The 21,828-nt window shown below is 43.0% G+C and overlaps 1 protein-coding gene across 1 annotated transcript in view; it reads left to right on the forward strand.

Moving 5' to 3' along the window:
* The first annotated feature begins 231 nt into the window (after nt 1–231).
* The window catches only part of TLK2 (tousled like kinase 2), a 63,750-nt gene continuing 42,153 nt past the window's right edge, over nt 232–21,828 (forward strand). The window contains exons 1-5 of the mRNA XM_006017824.3: nt 232–290; nt 1,414–1,502; nt 13,711–13,782; nt 19,882–19,951; nt 21,101–21,144. Coding sequence (XP_006017886.1) covers nt 1,422–1,502; nt 13,711–13,782; nt 19,882–19,951; nt 21,101–21,144 — 267 coding nt within the window. The 5' untranslated portion in view covers nt 232–290; nt 1,414–1,421. The remainder of the gene's footprint in view (nt 291–1,413; nt 1,503–13,710; nt 13,783–19,881; nt 19,952–21,100; nt 21,145–21,828) is intronic.

Genomic DNA, 21,828 nt, shown 5'->3' on the forward strand with positions numbered 1-21,828 from the left:
CGGCCGTTCCTGCGAGGTGTTGCGAGCTGGCGCTGCCTCCAGCGCACAGGCCTCGCCGAGCCCCGCGGCCCGGCCGGTCGGGTCGGGGAGCGCAGGGCTGGGGATGCCTCCCGCCCCGGCTCGTCTTGCAGGTGGTCCCGGGCGGCCTCTCTAGTCCCCGCTCTTGCTGGGGGATCACCCAGGATTTCTGTGCATCGCTATAGCAGGAGGCTTGATCAAAAATGTGGGGTGGGGCAGGGGGCACTTCTGCCCCCCCTCCCCCGGGGTCTGCCTGGCTTGCTGATAGAAAGGTACCGTTTGAAAGCTTTATTAAACAGGTGCTTATAAATAGGTTCCTCTATTCATCAAACTTAGCAGCTTATTGAGCTTGGGGTTGTGGTGTTTTTCATGGCTGGGCGTGTTCTCGTAAAGGGCCCCAGTTGGATTCGCCCAGGACCTTGTTGTCACTTCAGTCTGCAGCGTTTGGAGGAAACAAGGGATTGTGGGGACAAAATGGACAGCAAGCAGAAAAGGAGCAGTTGCACAGTGCCTGTTCCAGAGGGCACCTGCTGCCCTTCAGGAACTTTCCTTCTCGGGTATGCTCATGGTATAGCAAACCTGTGTATTTATCTCTTTCTCGTTCGCAGCCCTGGAAATGAAACTGGAAAAGACGTTTCTGGAAATGACGGGCTTGCTCCGAGGGCAGTTGGGAAGATGTGATTCACAGTTCTAAAGAACTTTGACATTTCTCCCTCGTTTCACTTTAATACTGAATCTGTCCATTTTGGAAATTAGCCCAAGCTACGGAGGAATGTTTTCTTAAATGCTTTGTATAATGACACCAGTGTCAGTGATCACCTGGAGGTACCCAGGTACTTCCAGTAGGCAAATTCCTCTGACGTAGCTAAAAGTGTCTGGGTGTTTGGTATGTTGCAGGCTAAAAGGAGAAGTTTAAATGTGTGTCAGTGCCTTCCTCCCCATCGCTTTCCTGCTTGGAAGAACTCAGGATGTGTGTTCTAGGTTCTTGCCACAAGAATGCGTTGTTTGGGGAAATCTAGTGCTTCAGGAAGTGGTCAGATATAGAGAACTGGGGTGTGAAAAGGCTTTTTACACTGTACAGAAGAGATGGAAATGTCAAAGCCCCAAGCCCTCTTTCTAATAAAGCATCCAGTAGGAAAATACAGAAACACTTTGTAACTCGGATTAAGAGATCTTGAAATAACTATTGATGCTGTTAAAAATGAAGCTCCAGAACGACCAGTTAAACAAACAAACAAATAAATAAAACAACCATCTGGGGCAAATCATCTTACTTCAAGTTATGTTGTACTGAATTGTCATACAACTATTACCCTTCAGCTTCATCGGAACATACGTTCTTTTCCTCACACCTGCATTTCATAATCTTACAGTGCATCTCTCTCTCCCTTTTAGCAGCAGAAATGATGGAAGAGTTGCATAGCCTGGACCCACGACGGCAGGAACTGTTAGAGGCCAGGTTCACTGGAGTAGGTGTTGCCAAGGTGAGTACAGATACCCACAGCAGCAGGCACAAAGTTTGGTTCATTTTTCACACTACGTATTTTTTTAGTTGCGTGGATTCAATAGCAGAAAGATTCTTATTGATAGCTGAGCTTTGTCCACTTACATTTCTTAAAGTATGTGTAACAGGATGCATAGAAACAGAAAAAGTGAGAAATGTTTGCTTCTACACATAGAGGCTTCATGGTAAGAAACCTAGGTTTGTAATTAAGAGGTTCCTTTTTTAAAGGACTGTTACCATCTTATTGGCATTTTATAGTTAAAATAAAAAGTTCAACACAACAGCTTATTCTGGAAATGAGAATCCAATTAATCTTTTTCCTTTCTCAAGTTTGGGGACATAATTTGAGTATTTTAGGTAGACACACTTTTAAACCCACGTGTAATCCAGCATGTAACTGGGTTTTTAAGACCACTGGGAACTTGTCTGTTTCGAACTTTGTGAGCAGCTTGCTGCAATTGTGTGAGCTCAGTTAAATTCATTAAAACTTCTATTTATTCAGAGGTAAGCTTGCCTGATTCTGCGATCCACAACTCGATAGTGAAATCCTAGGTTTGTTCTTGTATAAAACTTTGTACCTGATCAAGAGTTGCCTCTATTGACTAAACCATTCGGTAATAAATTGCATAATTATGACCCTTCTGTTGAAAATTTCAGGGCAAGCTGTTGGTCTCAGAAGGTGGTAGTGCGGTAGGTTCATTAATAGGGCCCCTTGCCTCCAATAATTCTGTTTTTTGAGATGACAGCAGAATGAAGCTAATGTTGCAGTGGACTCCTAATATAATAAATAAATAATACAAATACTTGGTTTAAATTTTAGGCCCAGGTTAGAATTGTATTGGGAAGAGATAGTATCTTCCTCCTTTAAAAAAAAAAAAAAAAAGTACCAAGTGAATACATCAAAATTTGGAACAGTTACTTCCAAGTTTGTCTATTTTCTGAATTGTACTTTGTGTAGGAGTTGCAGTAAGTAAGCTCTGAAATGGATTTGGTAAATAAAATTGCAAATTCAAGGCTTTTCACTAGTTTGAAAAGTTTGTTGATGGTCATTTCAGTTAGATATGATTTTACTCGTTTTTTGCTCCACACTACAATAGTTAAAGGTAAAAATTCTTATGTATTTAATAAAGGGCAGTTGTATCTTTATAAATGTGGACACATTTGCACTGCTATACTTCCCCTTTTATACCAGAATAGTTATTCCCTTTCTTGTGAGACCTAGCTCTTCTGGTATAAAGCATTTTTATACATCTGTAGCTGGGTACAGTTCTCCTACATCTTTCTCTTTGCTCTCGTCCCCTGTGCCCAGTGTGGACAGCTTAATTCTCCCAGTGAGGGATAAAGCAGTGCAACTTTCCCAAAGTTCCTAGAGGGCAAAAGTGTGAAGGGATTTTTTTTCTTACACAGTGTATTCTTAATGCCTAAAGTACTTTTAACTTGGGAGGAAAATGCTTCCTTAAAAAACAAAACAAAACAAATAACCCTTTTTAAGCAGATGTAGGAAACTTTAAATGCAAACCTGCAGCAAGTTGAACAATTGCTGGAAGGGGGGAGGAGGGTTAGGAATATGCCTTTTCACTGTTTCGGTTAATATGGAAAGCTGTCTTACTAATTCTAATATCGTTGAACTGCTAACTTCTTTTTTTCTTTACCTAAAAAGCATATTGGGTTCACTTCATTTCTCAGTGGGTGTGCTACACATTACCAGGCCTCTTTACAGAATATATTGTAGCATATTCATTATTTAATGTAAATTATTGTGTTGTAAGTCTATTAAAATTTTCCAAATAAACGTAGTCTTCGTACTCTTGCATTGCAAGTTAATAGAGTAATCATCTCCCAGTAACTGGTACAGAATAGAAAGATTCTACTGTACTACAACAATTCTGTGGTGTAATATTAATGCCAAACTTTCCATACCTAGCATTGACCCAAAGTCTTTCTTCACAACACTCAGCACTGGCATGCCAAGGTTACTGTTGTAAAGAGAACATGTTTGGAAACCCATGATACAGCTTCTTATGAGATTGAAGGAAGATTTTAGCTCTCTCCAGTTGGATGTGCAAGGAAATCTACTTCAAATGAGTTAGTGCCATCTAGTGGGTCTGGCACTGGCCTCTTGGGATGGAAGGTATTCTGTTGCTGTTTGTTGCATAGAGGAAGAAATGACATCTCAGATGCTTTCCTATTGGATAAATAGGCCAGGCAGCTGTAACTGTGCTTCCTGCCTTATATTGATTTGGCATATAGCTTGTTGCAGTTAATTGTCTTGGTTTCTTATAGCACAAATCAAGTCAGCGTAAAATATACAAATGCCAGTTTATCTTCTTCCTGTGAATTATAGTATATATAGTGAATGATAGTATATATAGTCTTTGTTATTTCCCCAGCTTTGCAATTGTTGCTAAGAACGAATGGAGACGCATGCAAATATACGTTAGAAATTAAAGGACATTTCTAACCATTGCATCCCTGAGGTTGTGTGTAATAGCCTTCTGGTAGGAATAGTTGGGGGAGAGGGGGTGAAAACACCTATTAGTTTTGAGCTGGAACTTAATCAGTTTATAAATAAGATTATTTGACTTGGTCATCTGTGATAGTGGAGCAATGGATTTGATGAGCCAGGAGGTCACTTTCAGTCTTGTGCACCTGAAAACTGTATTGTGGGCCTATGCTGAATTGTCAGCCTCAGTGATTAGGGATTATAGTCTTTGGAAGCATGAAATTAATAACCAAAATCAAAGTTGCAAGTAGGCAATATTTCAAGGCAGAAACACCCATGTAGCTAATTGTTGGTTTTTTTTAAACTGATGACCTTTGGATGCCTTGTATTGCCATTCAATTAAGTGTATTCCTTTACTGTACTGTACTGATTCAAGAAGGTCTTGCTATATGCATACCTGACATCAGCCCCTTGTGCTTATTTAGCTCCCATACCTGTTTACTTATGAAATAAAACCTAAGCAAAATTCAGTTGTGAGGTATACTTCTAACTAGACATCTCTGGTTCCTCCCTTGAGTCAGTAGGTATGGAAGGCAAGCTGTAGTTTGTTCTTTTAAATAACTGTTGTCTCACCTTCTGTCTTCTGCCTCCCTTCCCTCTGTCTAGCGGAGATGTGAGGTGGGGTAATTCTGAAGTATTTGTATCACTTGCATAAACTTGCATCAGATAAGAAGTGGGGCTTGTATGCGTGCACTTTTGCATGCCCACCCGTAGGCTTCATCAGAGTATGTCATCATCATCTCTGCAACATACCAATCTTCTACTGGCTTAGTATTAGAAATCAGAATCCTCCAGCTAAATTGTGTCCCAGTTGTTTTCTTGTAATTGTGCAGATCCAAATCACTGTTAGAATACAAATAATTCACGATGTAAATATGTATGACACTTCTGGAAAGCCAAACAGAGAAGACTGATGCTATCAGAAAGTGCAAGTGAACATGCTAGGATTTGAGAAGTGTTCGTCTTTCATATCTAGTACCAGTGTCTTTGAATTAGTCTGTAGAATACAGCAGAGAGGGAAATGGAAACAAGTAGTGCCTGCACACCATGTTTCTGTGTTGCACCATAATAAGGTATATTGCTACCATTAAAACAGAACAGTATTTAAGTAGAGATTTTTATCTCGTAGCTGCCATATTTATTCAGAGTTGAGTATCCTTTATCATCGAATTAATTTGACAACTATCAGTCTTTGTTAGTAACTTTGTAGCTACAATGCTAACCAAGTTCAGGACTGAAATTTGAGTGACTGCATTTTCCTTTGAGTGAAATAGGGCTACCCCAAAATGTTATCTTTTAACATGGAACGCAGGCTTTCCGAGGAGTTGCTGAGAAGCTTGAGGTATTGAAGTGCATTTGTGAACTAATAAAGTGTGTGGTATAATTTTTTCTCGTGATCCCAAAGTTTTGATAGTTGCCTGAATGTGTTTGAAGTGAATAATGTAATAAGAGAAAGCAGTGTCTTATTACCAAAGCAGAGAAATGGAGGAAAGATCTGGGTTCCATTTCCAGTTCTGCTGCTAATTTAGTATGGGTTTTAGAGTAAGTCACTTGATCTCTCTCTCTCTCTCTCTCTCTCTCTCTCCCCCTCAGTTTCTCCATCTCTGAAATAAGAATACTACTTTACTTGCTGGGAGCAACATATTAATTGGGCTTGCAAAGCACTCTGACTTGTTGATAGAAGTTGCAGTTTGTGGTACTTGGCAGGTCTAAAGCCATTGCCAATCTGTTGGCTATTAGAATTATATTTGTATCTTGAGGTGAAGCATAAAGTGTAGGGTAAAATATTTGAACTATTTCATTAGTGCTTGTTTACACAGTCATTGCATGTGGATTACAACCAACCTCCTTCCACTTTTTATTGTGTTGGTGTCAACTTCTATGAAAGTAAACTTTTAATTTATAGCGACACTAAGAGGAATTGACTTTTTGTATTTAAACCCTATATGATCTAATTATGAAGCTCCTTGCTTTCTCTGTTGAAAAGCAGATGTGGAATTATACAAAAGTTCAGTTCACCCAAGAAAGATCCTACTGTTTGAGCTAATAAGCTACATTTCCACAGGTGAACTGGTAGAAGGGTTATGGCAGAGGATGCTATTGTGAAATCTACCTTAAGCTGGAAACAGATGTTAACTTTTTTTCTTTTTGTTGCATAATGAAGTTTTCATGGTGGCACAAAGCAAAAGCAAATAGACATCCAGGCCCTTTGTCATGCCACAAATGTCCTAATGTGTGTCTGTGGCACAAGGTAGTTATAATTTGTGCCACTTTATTGCAGCAGATGTCTATTTGTGTTATGCCAGGAGAACACTAGCAACCTGGAGCTGCCTGCACTCTCAAGCTGCTCTGGCCAGGCATTCCCAGGGCTTGAGGGACCTGATATTGCACACCCCAGGAATTTCGACAGAGGACCAGCCCCTCAAACTCTCAGAGTTTCTGCCTGGCTTTCCCTGCTTACAGAGACGTGCCCCAGAGATGTCTGGGGTCACATCTCTGAAGGCAGAAAACATGTTGCCTGTTGTCCCTTGCATTCAGAACAATGGGCCATGTGTTTTGCTCAATGAGGCTGTGCTAGGATGTCACCTTTGAACATACCCACCACTTCCAAGCAGGTGACAAACAGGGTCAGTAGTTTGAGGCTACTTCTCTGATCTTGGTTGAAGAGTAGCATCTAAACCAAGTTGTGGAAGGGCTACATATTGCCAGACTGTTGCAAGCAGGCTTGATGGTAGTTCTCTGACAAACTGTGATGGCTGAGATGATAAAGGTAGGCCATGCTGGGGAGTAGTCTGACTTAAGTAGGAGTCAGGCAAGATACTATTAACTGGGCCCACATTCAGTCAAGGTGTTTTAGTTGAGGGCTGTCCTACAGAATACATTTTTGTCTGTTATTTTCTTTCTCCATGTGGAGAAATGAGATCAGGCTTTTGAAATCCTTGAAGAGCCTTGCAAGTAACTCCAACTGAATTGCTGCATGGACACTGTAGTATGCACAGGAACATCAAATGTGGGCCTAGGTACAGCAGCACTCAGGCAGGTGAATCACAGATTGGGAAACACCCTGTCTTATATCAGAAGGAAATTACTTGCCATGTAAGCAGTGCATGCCTTGCCACTGGGTAAACACTACTGAAACTCCTTACTTAACTAGCCTATAATGGTGGCTTGCCTCCATCACAGTTCCTTGTTCAGTGGCATGAGACAAACAGGTTGAAGGGGGGAAAAAACCTAAAAAAACCCAAAACATTATTACCCTGGGATAGCACTTGTATTATTCTGTTCTTACATAGCTAAAATGTCTGTGCTAGCGGACTTGAGGAAAACTACCACTTTGTGCCTTTCCTTCTCAAATAGCATTGTGAGAAGAGCTACATAGGTGAGGACTGCATCATATTCCTTGGGCTCTCTGGGCACTCAGGCCTCCGTTATTTCAGTGTTGGAGTGATCAGTGTGGTCTCACTGTTAACAGTGGGAGTCAAAACCTATGTTTCACTTATGTGTCATCTGCTAATATGCTGTATATTTCATTTATTTGCTTCCCTTTCCAAAAAGACTCAGGGCAGCTTATGAAAAAAACTTACAAAATATTAAAATAAAATTATATGGGTGACACCTCAGCTTCTTGCTTTATAAAACATGGCCAACATTTTGCAACATACTTAGTTCTGTGTATCACCTTTTATCTTGGGATGGAGATGGAGGAGGAGAAATGAGATCCTACTGAAATGTCTTTGTAAACAGTATTTGATTAATCTTTTTCATGTTCAGCATGGACACAGTGATATAGTTTAACTTCCATGTCTACCCTTCAGATGCTGTTCCGCTATTCATTTGAGCTGGAGCACTTTATTCAGATTGTGGCTACAATGTCGAATTGAAAAGTAGTCAACTCTCCCCGTTCCTTGTTTTACTGCTGCTGGTTGTATAAGCATATCTTCTTTGTCTTTTAGGAGAAAACTCATAAAGAATTTAAATGGGAACTCACATTTTCCAGAATCTGTGGTCAGTGTTGAGTTGACTAATTTGTTCATAGGCAAACCAGACTTGCATCCAGCTTGCACTCCATGGCTGCTAATTTTTAGATTAAGGTTACTTATTATAGGTTATGGTGATGTCAAGGATAGAAGAACATATGCGACCTTCAGGTTCCAGGTTGTGTTTCTGGGGTGAGCAACTGGAAGCTTAATATTTTAACAACAACAAAAAAAGATCTGCTTGGTTTTTACATCAGTAAGGATAACTTCATGTTGCTGTCAGTCATAGACATTTCTGGCTGTAGACTGGCTACCTTACATTAGAGGTTGACAGTTTATGGCCTACAGGCTATATCTAGTCCACAGAGCCAAACTTTCTGGTCTGTGACACTGGGGCTCCAGCAGGATTTCAGCAGTGGAGGTGTTTACGTGTGTAGTGGCTGGGCAGTGGGAAGAAAGCGAAAGGGTCAGTCTGCCTTGGATCCAGCTAGGTAATTTCAGCCCACTCCTGAAGTGTATAAGGGAATAGGCAGCAACAGTTCCTCTAGGTTGCTCTAGTTCAGAATGCAGGTTAGTGGGATGAAAACAACTCAAATGTCCTTTTAACCATAATCCTCCCTGAAAAAGCTCAAATGTGACCTGTTGGGCAGTTGTTTCTGACTCTTGCTATCATGTATGAAATGGAGACTGTAAGATTTCAGAATGTGTGGAAATAACTTTCACTTTAATCTTTATAATGTTAGAGGCTCCTAACATAGCTGTCTGAGACAGAAGGACCCTAATTTGCTGTGACACTTCTGTACCTCATAAAGCTTTAACACTTGCACAGAAGGTCTTGAATATGCTGCTAGGGTTCAGATTCTTGGAAAGAAATGAAACGTTTTAGAAAGCAACACTTGTAGAGTTTGTGGACAAGCTTTTTACATGGGTCGATTTAACCTTATGTTGCCACTTGCCATAAGATCTTCTAAGTTTTTATATGCGCTATCTTCATGTGGCTGTAGTTAAGGTTAATATTGGCACTTCTGTGCTGTTAAGCCAAGGGTAGGCAAAATATGGCCCACGGGCTGGATCCAGCCTGCCAACTGGGTGGATCCAGCCTGCAGCTGCCCCTGTGGTGCTCCACATGGGACTGAGCATCACCTGCTCCTACTGGGGCAGCCCATGCTGCACTCCTGCCGTCCCTGACCCTAGTCAGCATGCAGCTTCTGGCAGCGTTGTTCCCAGTGCAGCTGCAACCGGCCAGATGTTCTGCTTCCTTCGCCTCCAGCAGGAGCAAGTGGGCTAAAGTTTTCCCCTCCCTCTCCCGCACCCACCCGGAATGGCGCAGCAGGGAGCAGGAGTGGGAGGAGGAGTGGCTGCTGGAGGCAAGGGGAGCAGAGTACACTCAGCCAGCTCCAGCTGCACCAAGAATACCCATACCAGAAGCTGCGCACTGGCTAGGGCTGGGGCTGGCAGGACTTTTCAACTCCCCTTGCCTCCAGCTGCGACTCCTGCTCCTGTCCCTGGTGCACTGCGCCATGCCACTCTGGGTAGGTGGGCGGGGTGGAAGCTTCAGCTGAGTAGCTCCTGCCCAGCGCATGGAACTCTGGCTCCAGCTCGCAGCCACCTTCTATCGGCTCCATCCACCTGCAGGGGATGCTCATCATGCTGGGTGGGTGGAGCTGGTGGAAGGTGGCTGGGAGCTAGTGCACTGGGCAGGAGCTGCCTGGCTGATGCTTCCCAGCTGCCCACCTAGAGCAGCGTGGCAGGGGTAGGAGCTGGAGCTGCAGCCCCAGCTAGAGGCAAGGGAAGCGTAACAGCCCTGGTGGCCCCAAGCAGCATGAAGCTTCTGGTGTGGCTGCAGCCAGCTGGGTGCTGCTCTGTTCCCCTTGCCTCCCAGTGACAAGGTGAGCTTGGTTGGCTGCAACCCCACTGCAAACAACCCCACCAGAAACTGCGCACTGGCTGGAACCCTGGGCTGGGGCTGAGGCCAGAGCCAGCAGGTGTGGGTGGGAGCATGGCACAAGCAGCCCGGGACCAGGCTGAGCCTCACATGGAGCACTGCAGAGGCAGCCACCAACTAGGCAAGCTCTGCTGCATGTACCACCCCCGTCGCCTCCTCCCCCTCACCCCTGGCTGGCTCCCAGGGAGCCCCACTCACACATGCACATCCCCCCCCATGCCCCGCCCACTGCGCCCGTGGGGAAAGGTGTGCAGAGAGTGGATCACACCTGTCTAGCTCCTGGTACACTGCTACTCACCAACCCAAAGCCTCAAGAGAGTTTTATTGCGGGGGAAGCGGGGGCATGACCCGGCCTGCAACAGCTCATCAGAACTCCTTATATGGCACTAGGGCCCAAATAATTGCCCACCCCTGTGTTAAGCCCTGTTGGCCAAGCAACAAAAAAGCACGTGGCTGCTAATTGGAGTACAGGATTCTGTCAAACATCCTATTTTAAACAAACTTAAGTCACACTTTTGAAGCTGTCATGTGTTTACAGGTAGGAATTAGATTTGCTGTAGTTAACACTTTCTCTTTCTCTCTGTGTGCACATTGAAACAAAAGAAAAGGAAGAAATTTTGCATGTTGTCTGGAATAACTTTCTTCAAATGTCACAGACTTCTTTTAGATGAGAATCTTAGATTAGCTTAAACTACGTATTTAATGTAACTTCTCTCTTCTTGCATTGCAAAATTATGACCATTCCAGTTCTTATAAGGGAAACAAATGTGTACTTATGATAAAATTGTAATATTGCAACAACTGAAGTTAGTCACCGTATGTGTATCTTTACTTTGAACTTTTTGATTTTTAGTTGGTTTGTGTCAGTCTTAACTTCATTTAAACATAATAGCCTTGGTATAATCAAAATGTTATTTAGAAGTAGAGATGACCATTTCACCAGTATATTGAGAAGTAACTGAGCGCAATAAAAACATTGGCATATTAAGAACCTACACAAATAGAGCAGATAAAAGTTGTAGGTAGGGGTGCACTGATAAAGATTTTTTGGGTTGATACTAATGGCTGATTATTGACCAGCCATATTGGCTGATACTGATCCAATAGCCGATATGCAGCCTGGAAGCTTGGAGAGCAGCATCCAGCTGGTAAGTCTGTTGGGGGTGGAGATGGCAGATCTAGGCCCCCATGGTGAGGAAGGGAGTAGAGCTGGGGCTAGGGCAGGGGCAGGCACTGCACAGCTGGGGTGGGGGCAGGGTGTGGGATGGAGCCGTGGGTGGCTCGTCTGGGGGAGTGGAGTGCAACTCCCATCGCTGCATGCACTCCAGGGGAGGTATGGGGGGGCATGTGCCCCCCAGATCTGTGCACGGGGCAAGGGTGGGCTGCCTTTGGGGGCCAGGTGCTGCATTGGGCTCTTCCCAGTGGGGTGGCTGGCCTGGGCCAGGGCTGCACTCTGGGTGGGTGGCGGCACTGATGGGAAGGGGGAATCAAGGGGGGGGCTACAACCACCCCAAAATTTGCTATAGCCCCTTCTCCCAGCACTGCCACCTGCCCCAAGCATAGCCCTGGCCCAGGCTCCCCCCCACCCTGATGAGCCCAGCGCAGCCCCGCAAGCACACAGTGGGCAGCCCACCCTCATCCCTTGCACAAATCTGGGGGGGATACATGCCCCCCATGCTTCACATGGGGTGTGGGCAGTGATACTCCTGACTGCATGAATGCTGCGACTGTGCAGATTTATTGCGCAACATTTATTGGTGACATTATTGGCCACATCAGTCAAAAAAAGCCAATTGCTGATAATGTCAATTTTCCTTTTATTGGTGCCGATACGATATGGACCAATGTATTGGTGCACCTCTAGTTGTAGGTCAAAGTAATAGGTTTCTGCTTTCAACGCAAGCTGCTTTCTTGTTGAAAATTTTAACAGTATTTCATGGCTGTTTGAAATCTTCACTGATGCTTTCACACTGTTCTTATTGGAAAAATATACTTAGCATTCATTTTTCTATTTGCTGATTAAAATCTTCGTCTTGGACCTAAAAATTGTTGTGGCCCCACTTGATGACCTCCTTTTCCAGGGAGAAAAAAGAATGTCTCGCAAGTGATTCTAGTAAAGACTTGTAGAGAGGGAGAAGACATGCATGTAAAAAGGAAAAGATGCTCACAGTTTACCAGAGACAGTTTTCTCCTACTATTCTTGCAGTGAAGACTGAACCACTGATTATTAATTATATTTTTATACCTTTTCTCAAACTGTGAAATTTCTTGAAATTTGCTTAGTTAAAAGATACATTTTTGTGCAAGAGCACCAAGCTATAATGGTGAGGTTATGTGGTTCATGCATGTCCTTTGAGATGGAATTTAATGCAGACTTAGAGAGAGATTTATAAAGAAATTTGGGCCTTTAAAGATGCAGATTTCTATTTCAAGGACATTACAGAAATATTCATAAAATCTGAAGGCATGAAAATACAAGTATAAAATCTGTCCCAAAATCTGCATTCTGTCACTTCGGTAGGATGGGAGCAAACTTCTCTAACTTGGAGTTAATCACAGGAGAACAAATGGATAAGCCATAGAAATTTCCTGTCTTGTGTTATTAGGGCCTTGTTGTACAGTAATTTTGGGCAGCTCCTGGAGCTCTTAAACCCTGGATTGTCTTCACATTAACACCTTCAACTGGTTTTAAGCACTCATCGTGTGGCTCAAAGTGACACCACTCCAGGGCAGGGTCATCTCTGATCCACGGTACCCTGCTGATGTTACACTAAGGTGCAACTGCTCTAGGCTACACCTAGAGTAAACACCCCTCCCATCCCCTTCCCTGCTGGCCTGGATTGGGTGCAGTGCCCCCTTGTCCCACAGCAGGCCAAATTCCTACTCGCTGCCCTCCCTGCTCCCTGCCTTTCCCCATCCCTGCCTGCTCCACTGGGACAGACAGCTCAGGCAGCTACAGGCAAGTAATGCCCTAGGGGTGGGTGGGAACTGGCATAGGTTGGGGGGGGTAGGAGACGACTTTTACCTTTTCAGTCTTCCAGGCCCCTGCAGACCTGAACATGTGACTGCTCCAAAATTGAGCTAGCACTAGTACTGGTCAACATTTGTGTAGCTCACAGTGTAACATGTAAGAAAGCCCTTAGTGGTAAAACTGTTGCCCATAGCATTTTCTGTGTATTTTCTTAGCACATTTTATGCATTAAAACAATCTCAGCTGATGTTGTTGATGCATGCTAGCAGCAATAGTCAACTGGTCAGATGGAATATACTTCTAAACTCTTAGCTCTCTAGTCAAGCAAGTACTTTCTTGAAGACCTGAGTCTTGCACTGTACTTAACCAATTTTTTCTTCCTCAAGGTAATTATTGTGGTCTTTTGCACTGGGGCCTATGATTAACATTTAAGGTGCACATGAAAGGTAACTATGGGGAAGGGAAGGAAAGGGGAAATATAAATGGATGAAAGACCTGGGGAGGAATGAAGAATAACTCCACGAAGTTATTCAGGTTGTTTAAGAGGTCACAGTGCGATTGTACGGACAAAATGTTACTTTGGAATCAGAGGGGTACACAGACTCCAAAAAATCTGAGAACCACTTGTTTAGTCCATTGCTAGCTCTTCCCTATTAGATAGGGCATGATACCAGATGATACAGAAGTCACTGACACTCATTCAGAGGTGTGGATCAGTAAACCAGGTCATACAGCTCTCTTGCCTTGTATGAAAATTGTGTTTTTTAAGATGCTTTTATTTTTTTTCACTAGGGTCCATTAAATAATGAGTCTTCCAACCAGAGCTTGTGCAGCGTGGGTTCTCTGAGTGATAAAGAATTGGAGGTAAGCAGTTGCAATACTTGATAGTCCCCATTTACAGGATAAACATAATTGGGCTAACAAAATGTCCCCTAAAATTGTAAGACCTAGCAATAAAGTACTCCTGTTTGAAGAAGTGCATAGAATAAATTTCTTAAGAGTTTAGTCTGAATTCAAGTCCAGTAGAATTTAATTCCCTGGAATGAAAGGCAATTAATTCAAATTAACCTTCCTTATCCAGGAAAAAATATTTACTAAGATATTTCACAAGTACCTAAAGCTCCTACAACTGTAGGATCCCAGGATAAAAGACTTGTCCCAGGTGAAATCCCACATCTGTGTGTCTTACCCTTCAAGTGTAATTCTAAAGCACTGACTTCTGGAACTAAGCTTTCAGTTACTGTTCTGATGCTCCGTTGCTATTTCAGTTGCACTTTTGGCCAAATCAAAAGAAAAGCAGCCTTTGTGGAGTTGTCAAATTACTGTCCTTCTTATTTGTACCTGACACTTCAGGAATATTTACAAGCTGAGAGTCTGCATAAACTGCCATGTTAAGTTTTTAACCATTTGTAGTTAAACATATAGATGACATAGTGTGGAAGACGATGCCTCGTCCATTATTAATTGCCTGGAAATGACTGCTGAAGTAATAAAGATGGATTGTAAAGTTATAATTTAATGTCCCAAGTTAGTAATGTTTTACAGAGATCCTGGTTTTCTTTGTTTAAAAATCACAAATTCTCCGATATTTAAAATCAGCAAAACAATCCCAAATTCTGATTTTAACCCCCCCAATCCACGTTTCTCCATATTAAAATGAAACACCACTAATTCTCTCTCTCTCTCTCTCTCTGTCTCATGTACATACCTACGTATGTATCCAGAGAGAGAGAATCAATTTAACATAGTGTTCTAATGATAGCACCCATGGTGGACGACTTGAGACCCTCTGGGTTAAAATCCATGGGGAACACGACACAGGGGATACTATGGTGGGTGTCTACTACAGACCCCCTACCCAGGGTCAAGACCTTGACCAGGAGTTTGCCAGGGAATCGGCTGAGGCTGCGCGCTCCCAGTGTATGGTTGTCATGGGAGACGTAACTATCCAGATATCTCGTGGGAGGAGCGCTCAGCCAAATCCGAGCGGTCGCAAAGCTTTCTCTTGTGCATGGATGACCTCTACCTGACACAGGAAGTCTACAGGCTGACAAGAGGTAAAGCGCTGCTTGACCTTGTACTGGCAACCAGGGATGACCTAATCAGTGACCTAATGATCGAAGGGAAGCTGGGTGACAGTGACCACAAGCTGATCACCTTCACCATCTGCTGTAAAGCTGGCAAGTCAGTCAGTAATACAGAAGTCCTCAACTTCAGGAAAGCTGACTTTGACAAGCTAAGGAGGCTTGTCAGTGAGGCCCTAAAGGGCCACAACCCAAAAGGGAGGGGAGTTCAGGACAAGTGGTTGCTTCTCAAAAGGGAGCAATCCTGGATGCACAAGCAGAGTCTATCCCGTCTTGGAGGAAAGACAGCAAAAGGGCACAAGAGCCCCCTTGGCTCTCCAAGGAACTGACGGACCTCCTGCACCTTAAAAGGAAGACCTACAAAGGATGCAGGACTGGAACCACCACCAAGGAGGAATACTCTGCTCTGGTCCAGACCTGCAGAGAACAAACCAGGAAAGTCAAGGCTGTGATGGAACTCCAGCTAGTTACAAATATCAAGGACAATAAAAAGTCCTTTTTTAGATATGTGGGGAGCCAGAGGAAAAGCAAAAGCAACATTGGACCCCTGCTAAACCAGATGGTACAACTGACAACCGATGCCCTTGAAAAAAGCAAACTTGCTAAATGGGTACTTTGCAGCAGTTTTTCACCAGTCGCATGGGATGCCCCTGCTCACTGTGGGTCAGGGAGGCCCAGGTGAGGGAGATTCCTTGCCCTGCATTGAAGCTGACCTCATGAAGGAACATTTTGACAGGCTGGATACCTTCAAGTCAGCCGGCCCTGACGGTTTACACCCAAGGGTACTCAAGGAGCTGGCAAGCATCATAGCTCAGCCCGTGGCAGGGATCTTTGAGAACTGGTGCTCTGGTGAAGTGCCCAAAGCCTGGAAGAAGGCCAATGTCATGCCTATCTTCAAGAAAGGGAGGAAAGTAGATCCAGCAAACTACAGGTCCATCAGCCTGACCTCTATCCTGGGGAAGGTCTTGGAAAAGATTATCAAAGAGGCCATCCTTAACAGACTAGCTGATGGCAATATCCTGAGAGAGACCCAGTATGGGTTTGTTGTGGGTAGGTCTTGCTTGACCAATCTTATTTACTTTTACAACCAGGTGACCTATCACCTGGACAAGGGGGAAGAGATTGATGTTGTATATCTTGACTTTAAAAAAGCCTTTGATCTGGTAGCCCATGATCACCTCTTAGCAAAACTGGCCAACTATGGCCTTGGGTCCACCACGATCCACTGGCTGTGGAATTGGCTCCGCGGTAGGACCCAGACGGTGGTGGTTGACAGAAGTCAATCGTCATGATGCATGTAACCAGTGGGGTCCCTCAAGGCTCTGTCCTAGGGCCTATACTGATTAATATCTTCATCAGTGATGTGGACATTGGTGTCAGAAGCAGACTGGCCAAGTTTGCCGACGACACCAAACTTTGGGGTAAAGCATCCACACCTGAGGACAGGAGGGTGATCCAGGCAGATCTTGACAGGCTTATGAAATGGGCGGATGAGAACCTGATGGTGTTCAGCACCAAAAAATGCAAGGTTCTCCACCTTGGGAGGAAAAACCTGAGCCATGCTTATAGGCTCATTAGTGCTACGCTGGTTAGCATTACAGATGAAAGGGACTTGGGGATCATGATTGACTACAAGATGAACATAAGTATCTAATATGATGCTGTGGCTAGTAAAGTGAGCAAAACGCTGGCCTGCATCCATAGATGCTTCTCAAGCAAATCCGGGAACATCATTATCCTGTTATACTCGGCCTTGGTGAGGCTGCAGCTGGAATACTGCGTCCAGTTTTGGGATCCACAATTCAAAAAGGATGTGGAGAAGCTTGAGAGAGCACAGAGAAGAGCCATGCGCTTGATCAGAGGTCAGGAAAACAGACCTTATGATGAGAAGCTGAGAGCCGTGGGACTCTTTGGCCTGGAAAAGCACAGGCTCAGGGGGGACCTGGTGCCTGCCTATAAGTACATAAGGGGGGTTACATCTGTTCACCAGAGCGCCCCAAGGGATGACAAAATCGAACGGTCACAAACTCCTCTGCGACCGATTCAGGTTGGACATAAGGAAGAACTTCTTTACTGTCCGAGCCCCCAAGGTTTGGAATTGACTGCCACCGGCGGTGGTTCAAGCACCCACTTTGAATGCTTTCAAGACACATTTGGATGCTTATCTTGCTGGGATCCTATGATCCCTGCTGACTTCCTGCCCCTGGGGCAGGGGGCTGGACTCAGTGATCCTCTGGGGTCCCTTCCAGCCCAAATTTCTATGAAATCTATGATATATTTACAATTTTAAAACAAATTGGGAGCCTACCAGTGCCTCGGTCCATTATAATAAAATACATTCTGAATACCTATATATTTTGGCATTTGATTTCGGGAGGTGGGGTGGGGTTATTGTGGAAAATCGGGGTTCCCCTGCCACCTTTATTCACCAGAACACAGGTCTAGCTTTTGATTATTGGAAGATTAAGAACAAGTGTTCAACATTTTGTTTTGCTGGATGTTTTGTCTCCTTCTGAAGAGTGACTTAAAGGGCTCTAGGTGATCCGGTGGATACACTCCTTGCCTGTAGCTGTTCCAGTAGTGGGTAGGTGCCCTGCTAGTTACACAACTGAACAAATAGGAGCGGAAGCACTTGAAACTTAATCTTGTTAATATAAGAATCATCTGAAACTAAAATATTGACAGTTTTCTTGATACTGTAACAGTGCATTACTGCGTTTTCAAGCCTCAGGGAGTTTAAGATGCTTTAAGTGCTTTAGTTGCTCTTTCCTCTGTCCAGCAGTCTATAATAAGTGGCCATTGTGTGTATTCCAGTTGATAAGAGTACTGGTATTCAGGTATTGAATGAGTTGCAATCAGTTGGGCTGTGATTTTTCAGAAGTATTTAAGTGACTTAAGAGCACGGTGGATTTAATTTAAATCAAATAAATTTAAATCACTGTTTAGGAAGCCCTGGTTTATTCATTGTTTTCTACAAAAAGTGCATTCTTGTTGTTTGATATCCTTTATTCATTTAATTCCTTAAAACTGCACTTTTAGTGAAAGGTAAGGGTTTGACTCTGTGTACACAAACTTGCAGAGAAATGATAGGGCTGATGGGTAGGGAATCAGGTCTGTTCTCTCATCTCCATATACTGCTTTTAACCAAGGATGTTATCACTGGAGAGACAAATCCACAGTTTGAGAACTGAAACTAAGCATCACAGAGATCTTTTAGACTGAGCCCTGAGTCCCATTGGGTAGAGTGGTTTTCTTCAATCTTTACTAATCTATAGAGGAACCTCTGGGAACCCCATAATATTGGGCCCATAATATAGTCCCATGGCCTGTTGTGACCTATTTATAAAACTTTTTTCTAAAAAGGTTGCATGAATATATTGTCTCAAATAGCATATAATTAGCAGTTATAGTCCCTATTCTATGATGATATTTTTGAGCTTTAACGTATCTTAAATTAAAACTACTTTTATATGTTTATTTTTTTGTAAGTATTTTAACAAAAAAAGTTTTAAAAAATCCAACAATTTTTTTAAGATGGTTGATTTTTATCCACCCTGCTTAACAGATATGTCCCTTTGAAAAAGCAATTCAGTGTGTGGTCCTAACTCACTTATACTTCTGAAACCCTACTACTGGATCCTAAACAGACTGGGTCTCAATGCAGAACCCTCAGGTGCCAGATGCACCTACCCATTAGGTATTTAAGTGGACTTAAGTGCCTAAGTGTTATTTTATACCACCCTGGTTAAGACCCTTAAAATCCATTAATGCAAATACTTTTGTAGCATGCCATGGGACTCCTTAAGCCTGAACTGCAGAAAAGTACTGAGCAGGACGACCCACCTGTCTCTTGCCTTAACGGTTTCTTGAGACATTTTAATGGGCAGGGGTTGGCAACATATGGCACATGAAGCCACTGGATCTAGCTTGTGGAGCTGAAGGGTTTTGCTTGTGCCTGCTTGAGAGCAAAGCTGCTCTGGGGCCAGGGAGCTGGAAGCTGTGCATGCACCACTGCTGCCACTTCTCTCAGCCCCTGACCCTGCTCCCCAAAGCTGCAGTATGAGCAGAGCTGTGCTGTGCTGGACTGGATAGGACACGGAGCGGGGAGAAACCGCAGCAGGGTGGAAGCAACTTTCAACTGATCAGTCTTGGCACAGCTTCCTTCTAGGTGGAAGCTACGATTGCATCACAACCAAGGAGCAAGGGACTGGGAGAAGCAGCAGCACAGGCCTAGTTCCCAGCTTTTTTACTCCAACAGGTGTTCAGAGAAAGCCTCCCTGCCACTGACAGGCTGCCAAAGCCACTTGGCCTGTGCTAGACTGGGGCCAAGCTGTTCTGATGTGCAGCTTAGGAAAGGTTGCCATCCCCTGGGCTAGATAAAACTTGTCCAGGGTGGTTTAGATGTGGATGATTTGCCTTGAGCGGGCAGTTGGACCAGATGATGACCTCTCCTAGCCTGATGATTTTGTGACGGACTCAAGCAGGGTTAGACTCTCACTTAACTACTAAAGTGTAGTTAGCACCTACCACATTGAAAAGTAGCTGGCCTTTTATGTAGCCACCCTAACAACCAGTTTGTGCTGGTCTAACACTAGTGTTCAGCTTAAGTAGAATTTTACACTTGCTCTCTACTAGACATAATGAGTGAGAAGCACACAGTAGAGGAGGAAAAGTGACTACAGAAATGAGTGGACAACACTGGAACATAATATCTCTTTAAGAGCTATTGTTTCTTTAAGTACTAAAAGGAGAAACAAATGGATTTGGGACTTGGAATGCCCATTAGTGAATTGCAGTCTATTTATTTTGTATTTTGATTGTTCTGTTTTAAATTCTGGAATAACTGCAAAAATGTTAATTTTGAAGTATTGTTTAATAGACTCCTGAGAAAAAACAGAATGACCAGCGGAACAGGAAAAGGAAAGCAGAACCGTATGAGACCAGTCAAGGTAACCCATTCTCCTGACTCCTTTTCAGGATTTCTGAACAGTTGGTAATTGCTATATGCTTAACACAGTCACAGTGTCCAAAGAGACTAATGGTTCACCTCAAGGGTGTGTCATGTAGCTTGTTATGAACTTACTGTTCATACTACTCTGTGATCATGTATCTTTCCTTTGGGAGCCTTGTTATCCCCATTGTAAGAAAAATAAGAAAAACATTCACTCCTAAAATAGTTTAAAAGTGGCATTTATTTTTACTTTTAAATTCTTTCAGATTCTTGAGGGAAAATACAAAGCTGAATTGTAAAGAGACTGGACGTGGCTCTGAGGAGTTATGTGGATATCCTGCATTTAGTCACAGGGATACTGTCTGCATTTTGAAATCTTGGTCCCTTGCATTTTCTTGCACTTTGAAACTCTTCCATAGATTTTGTTCCTTGTAATGGTGGCAACCTAATTTAACAACTAGCTAGAGAACAGGCTGTACTCACAAGTATTAAACAGCAAATGTTGTCTTCAAGAACTAAGAAAAAAACACAGGTTCCAGTCCAAGTCCTCAGATCCTTCTTAGTGAATGAACATTTGGAGAATAGGAGAAAGTTATTTTTAGCAATACAAAGCTGTTCCTACAACAAAATAAGGAGTTTCTCTATAGAACTCTACCTGTAGTACTGGGTGTTGTGATTTAACAAATATATATTTAAACACCATTATCTCTTGAACTCTCATAGGTTGGGTGGTGGGAATTTTTTAATATACTTACCATTATGAGCACAAGGAGCTACCTGGAAGCAGAGGTGGATTATAGGCTTATCTCAAGGGAAATTTGAGAGATCCCTCCTGCTGCTTACCATGACCACAGGAGTTTCCTTTGAAATTTGCAGTCATGAACATAGTCTGATTGCAGTTGACAATTTTGCCAGTTGGCAATTTGACTAACTCGGAGTTCTAAAATTGGCAAATTCCAAGTTTCAACATTTAAAAAAATTTACTTTGGGACAGACTGTTGCTGTTCAGAAGCTTTTTGTAGGTGATGTGAAGTTGGACAAATGTAACGAATACCTAAATATGCTTGTTGCTTTTACATGAGTAGGTTTCTCAAAATGACATCAGAAGTTTTTGTTCATAAATGATCAAACTTTATATTTCTTTCAGGTAAAGGCACTCCTAGGGGACATAAGATTAGTGATTATTTTGAGGTAAGACAATTTAATGTATTTATCTAAAAAATCCATTTTAAATCCTTTTTTGAAACATCTTTTTTTTTAAAAGGGAAATACATAGTATAACTTGTTTTTACCATTTCCCCTTCCAAAGAAAGTGATTTGTATCTCTCATCTTGATAGGTTTACGAATCAGATTAAAGCAGACAATCTGCATATTTTGGTAGTCTGTTTCATTTTAACCCAGCTCTTAGTTAATTTCTGTAATATTGGCTTAAATAAGAATTGCCTTTAAAAAGTTTTAAATGGACTTATTTTGGGATTGTGAATCTTCTCTCGTGATACTGAAGCTTCCTTTTCATAAGTCCATTGCAATAGTAAGGGTCTGGTCCAACAAAAAAATGTTAGACAGTATCTCTCAGTAGGACTGTTTACAGCTTAAACATCAGTGTAAGTCCCTTCCAGAATTGAAGCTGAGGTAACCCCCAGCAAGAGGCCAGCATATTTCACTTGCAGAGTATACCCATTGCTGTTTTGTTAGCTCTTCTAAATTTCCCACAGTCCTTTTCCAAGCATGTACAAATTAGAAGGTTTTTATTCTTCACAGTTTATTCTTCCATTTATGCTGAATAGTTTAAATGGCTTGCAGTTAGCTGTGTTTTTGCTGGTACTTATTTCTTACAGTCCTTGGGTATTGATTGGTATATAACTTTAGAGCGC

The sequence above is a fragment of the Alligator sinensis genome, unplaced genomic scaffold (genome assembly GCF_000455745.1).
Source record: "Alligator sinensis unplaced genomic scaffold, ASM45574v1 scaffold444_1, whole genome shotgun sequence".
NCBI lineage: Eukaryota > Metazoa > Chordata > Crocodylia > Alligatoridae > Alligator > Alligator sinensis.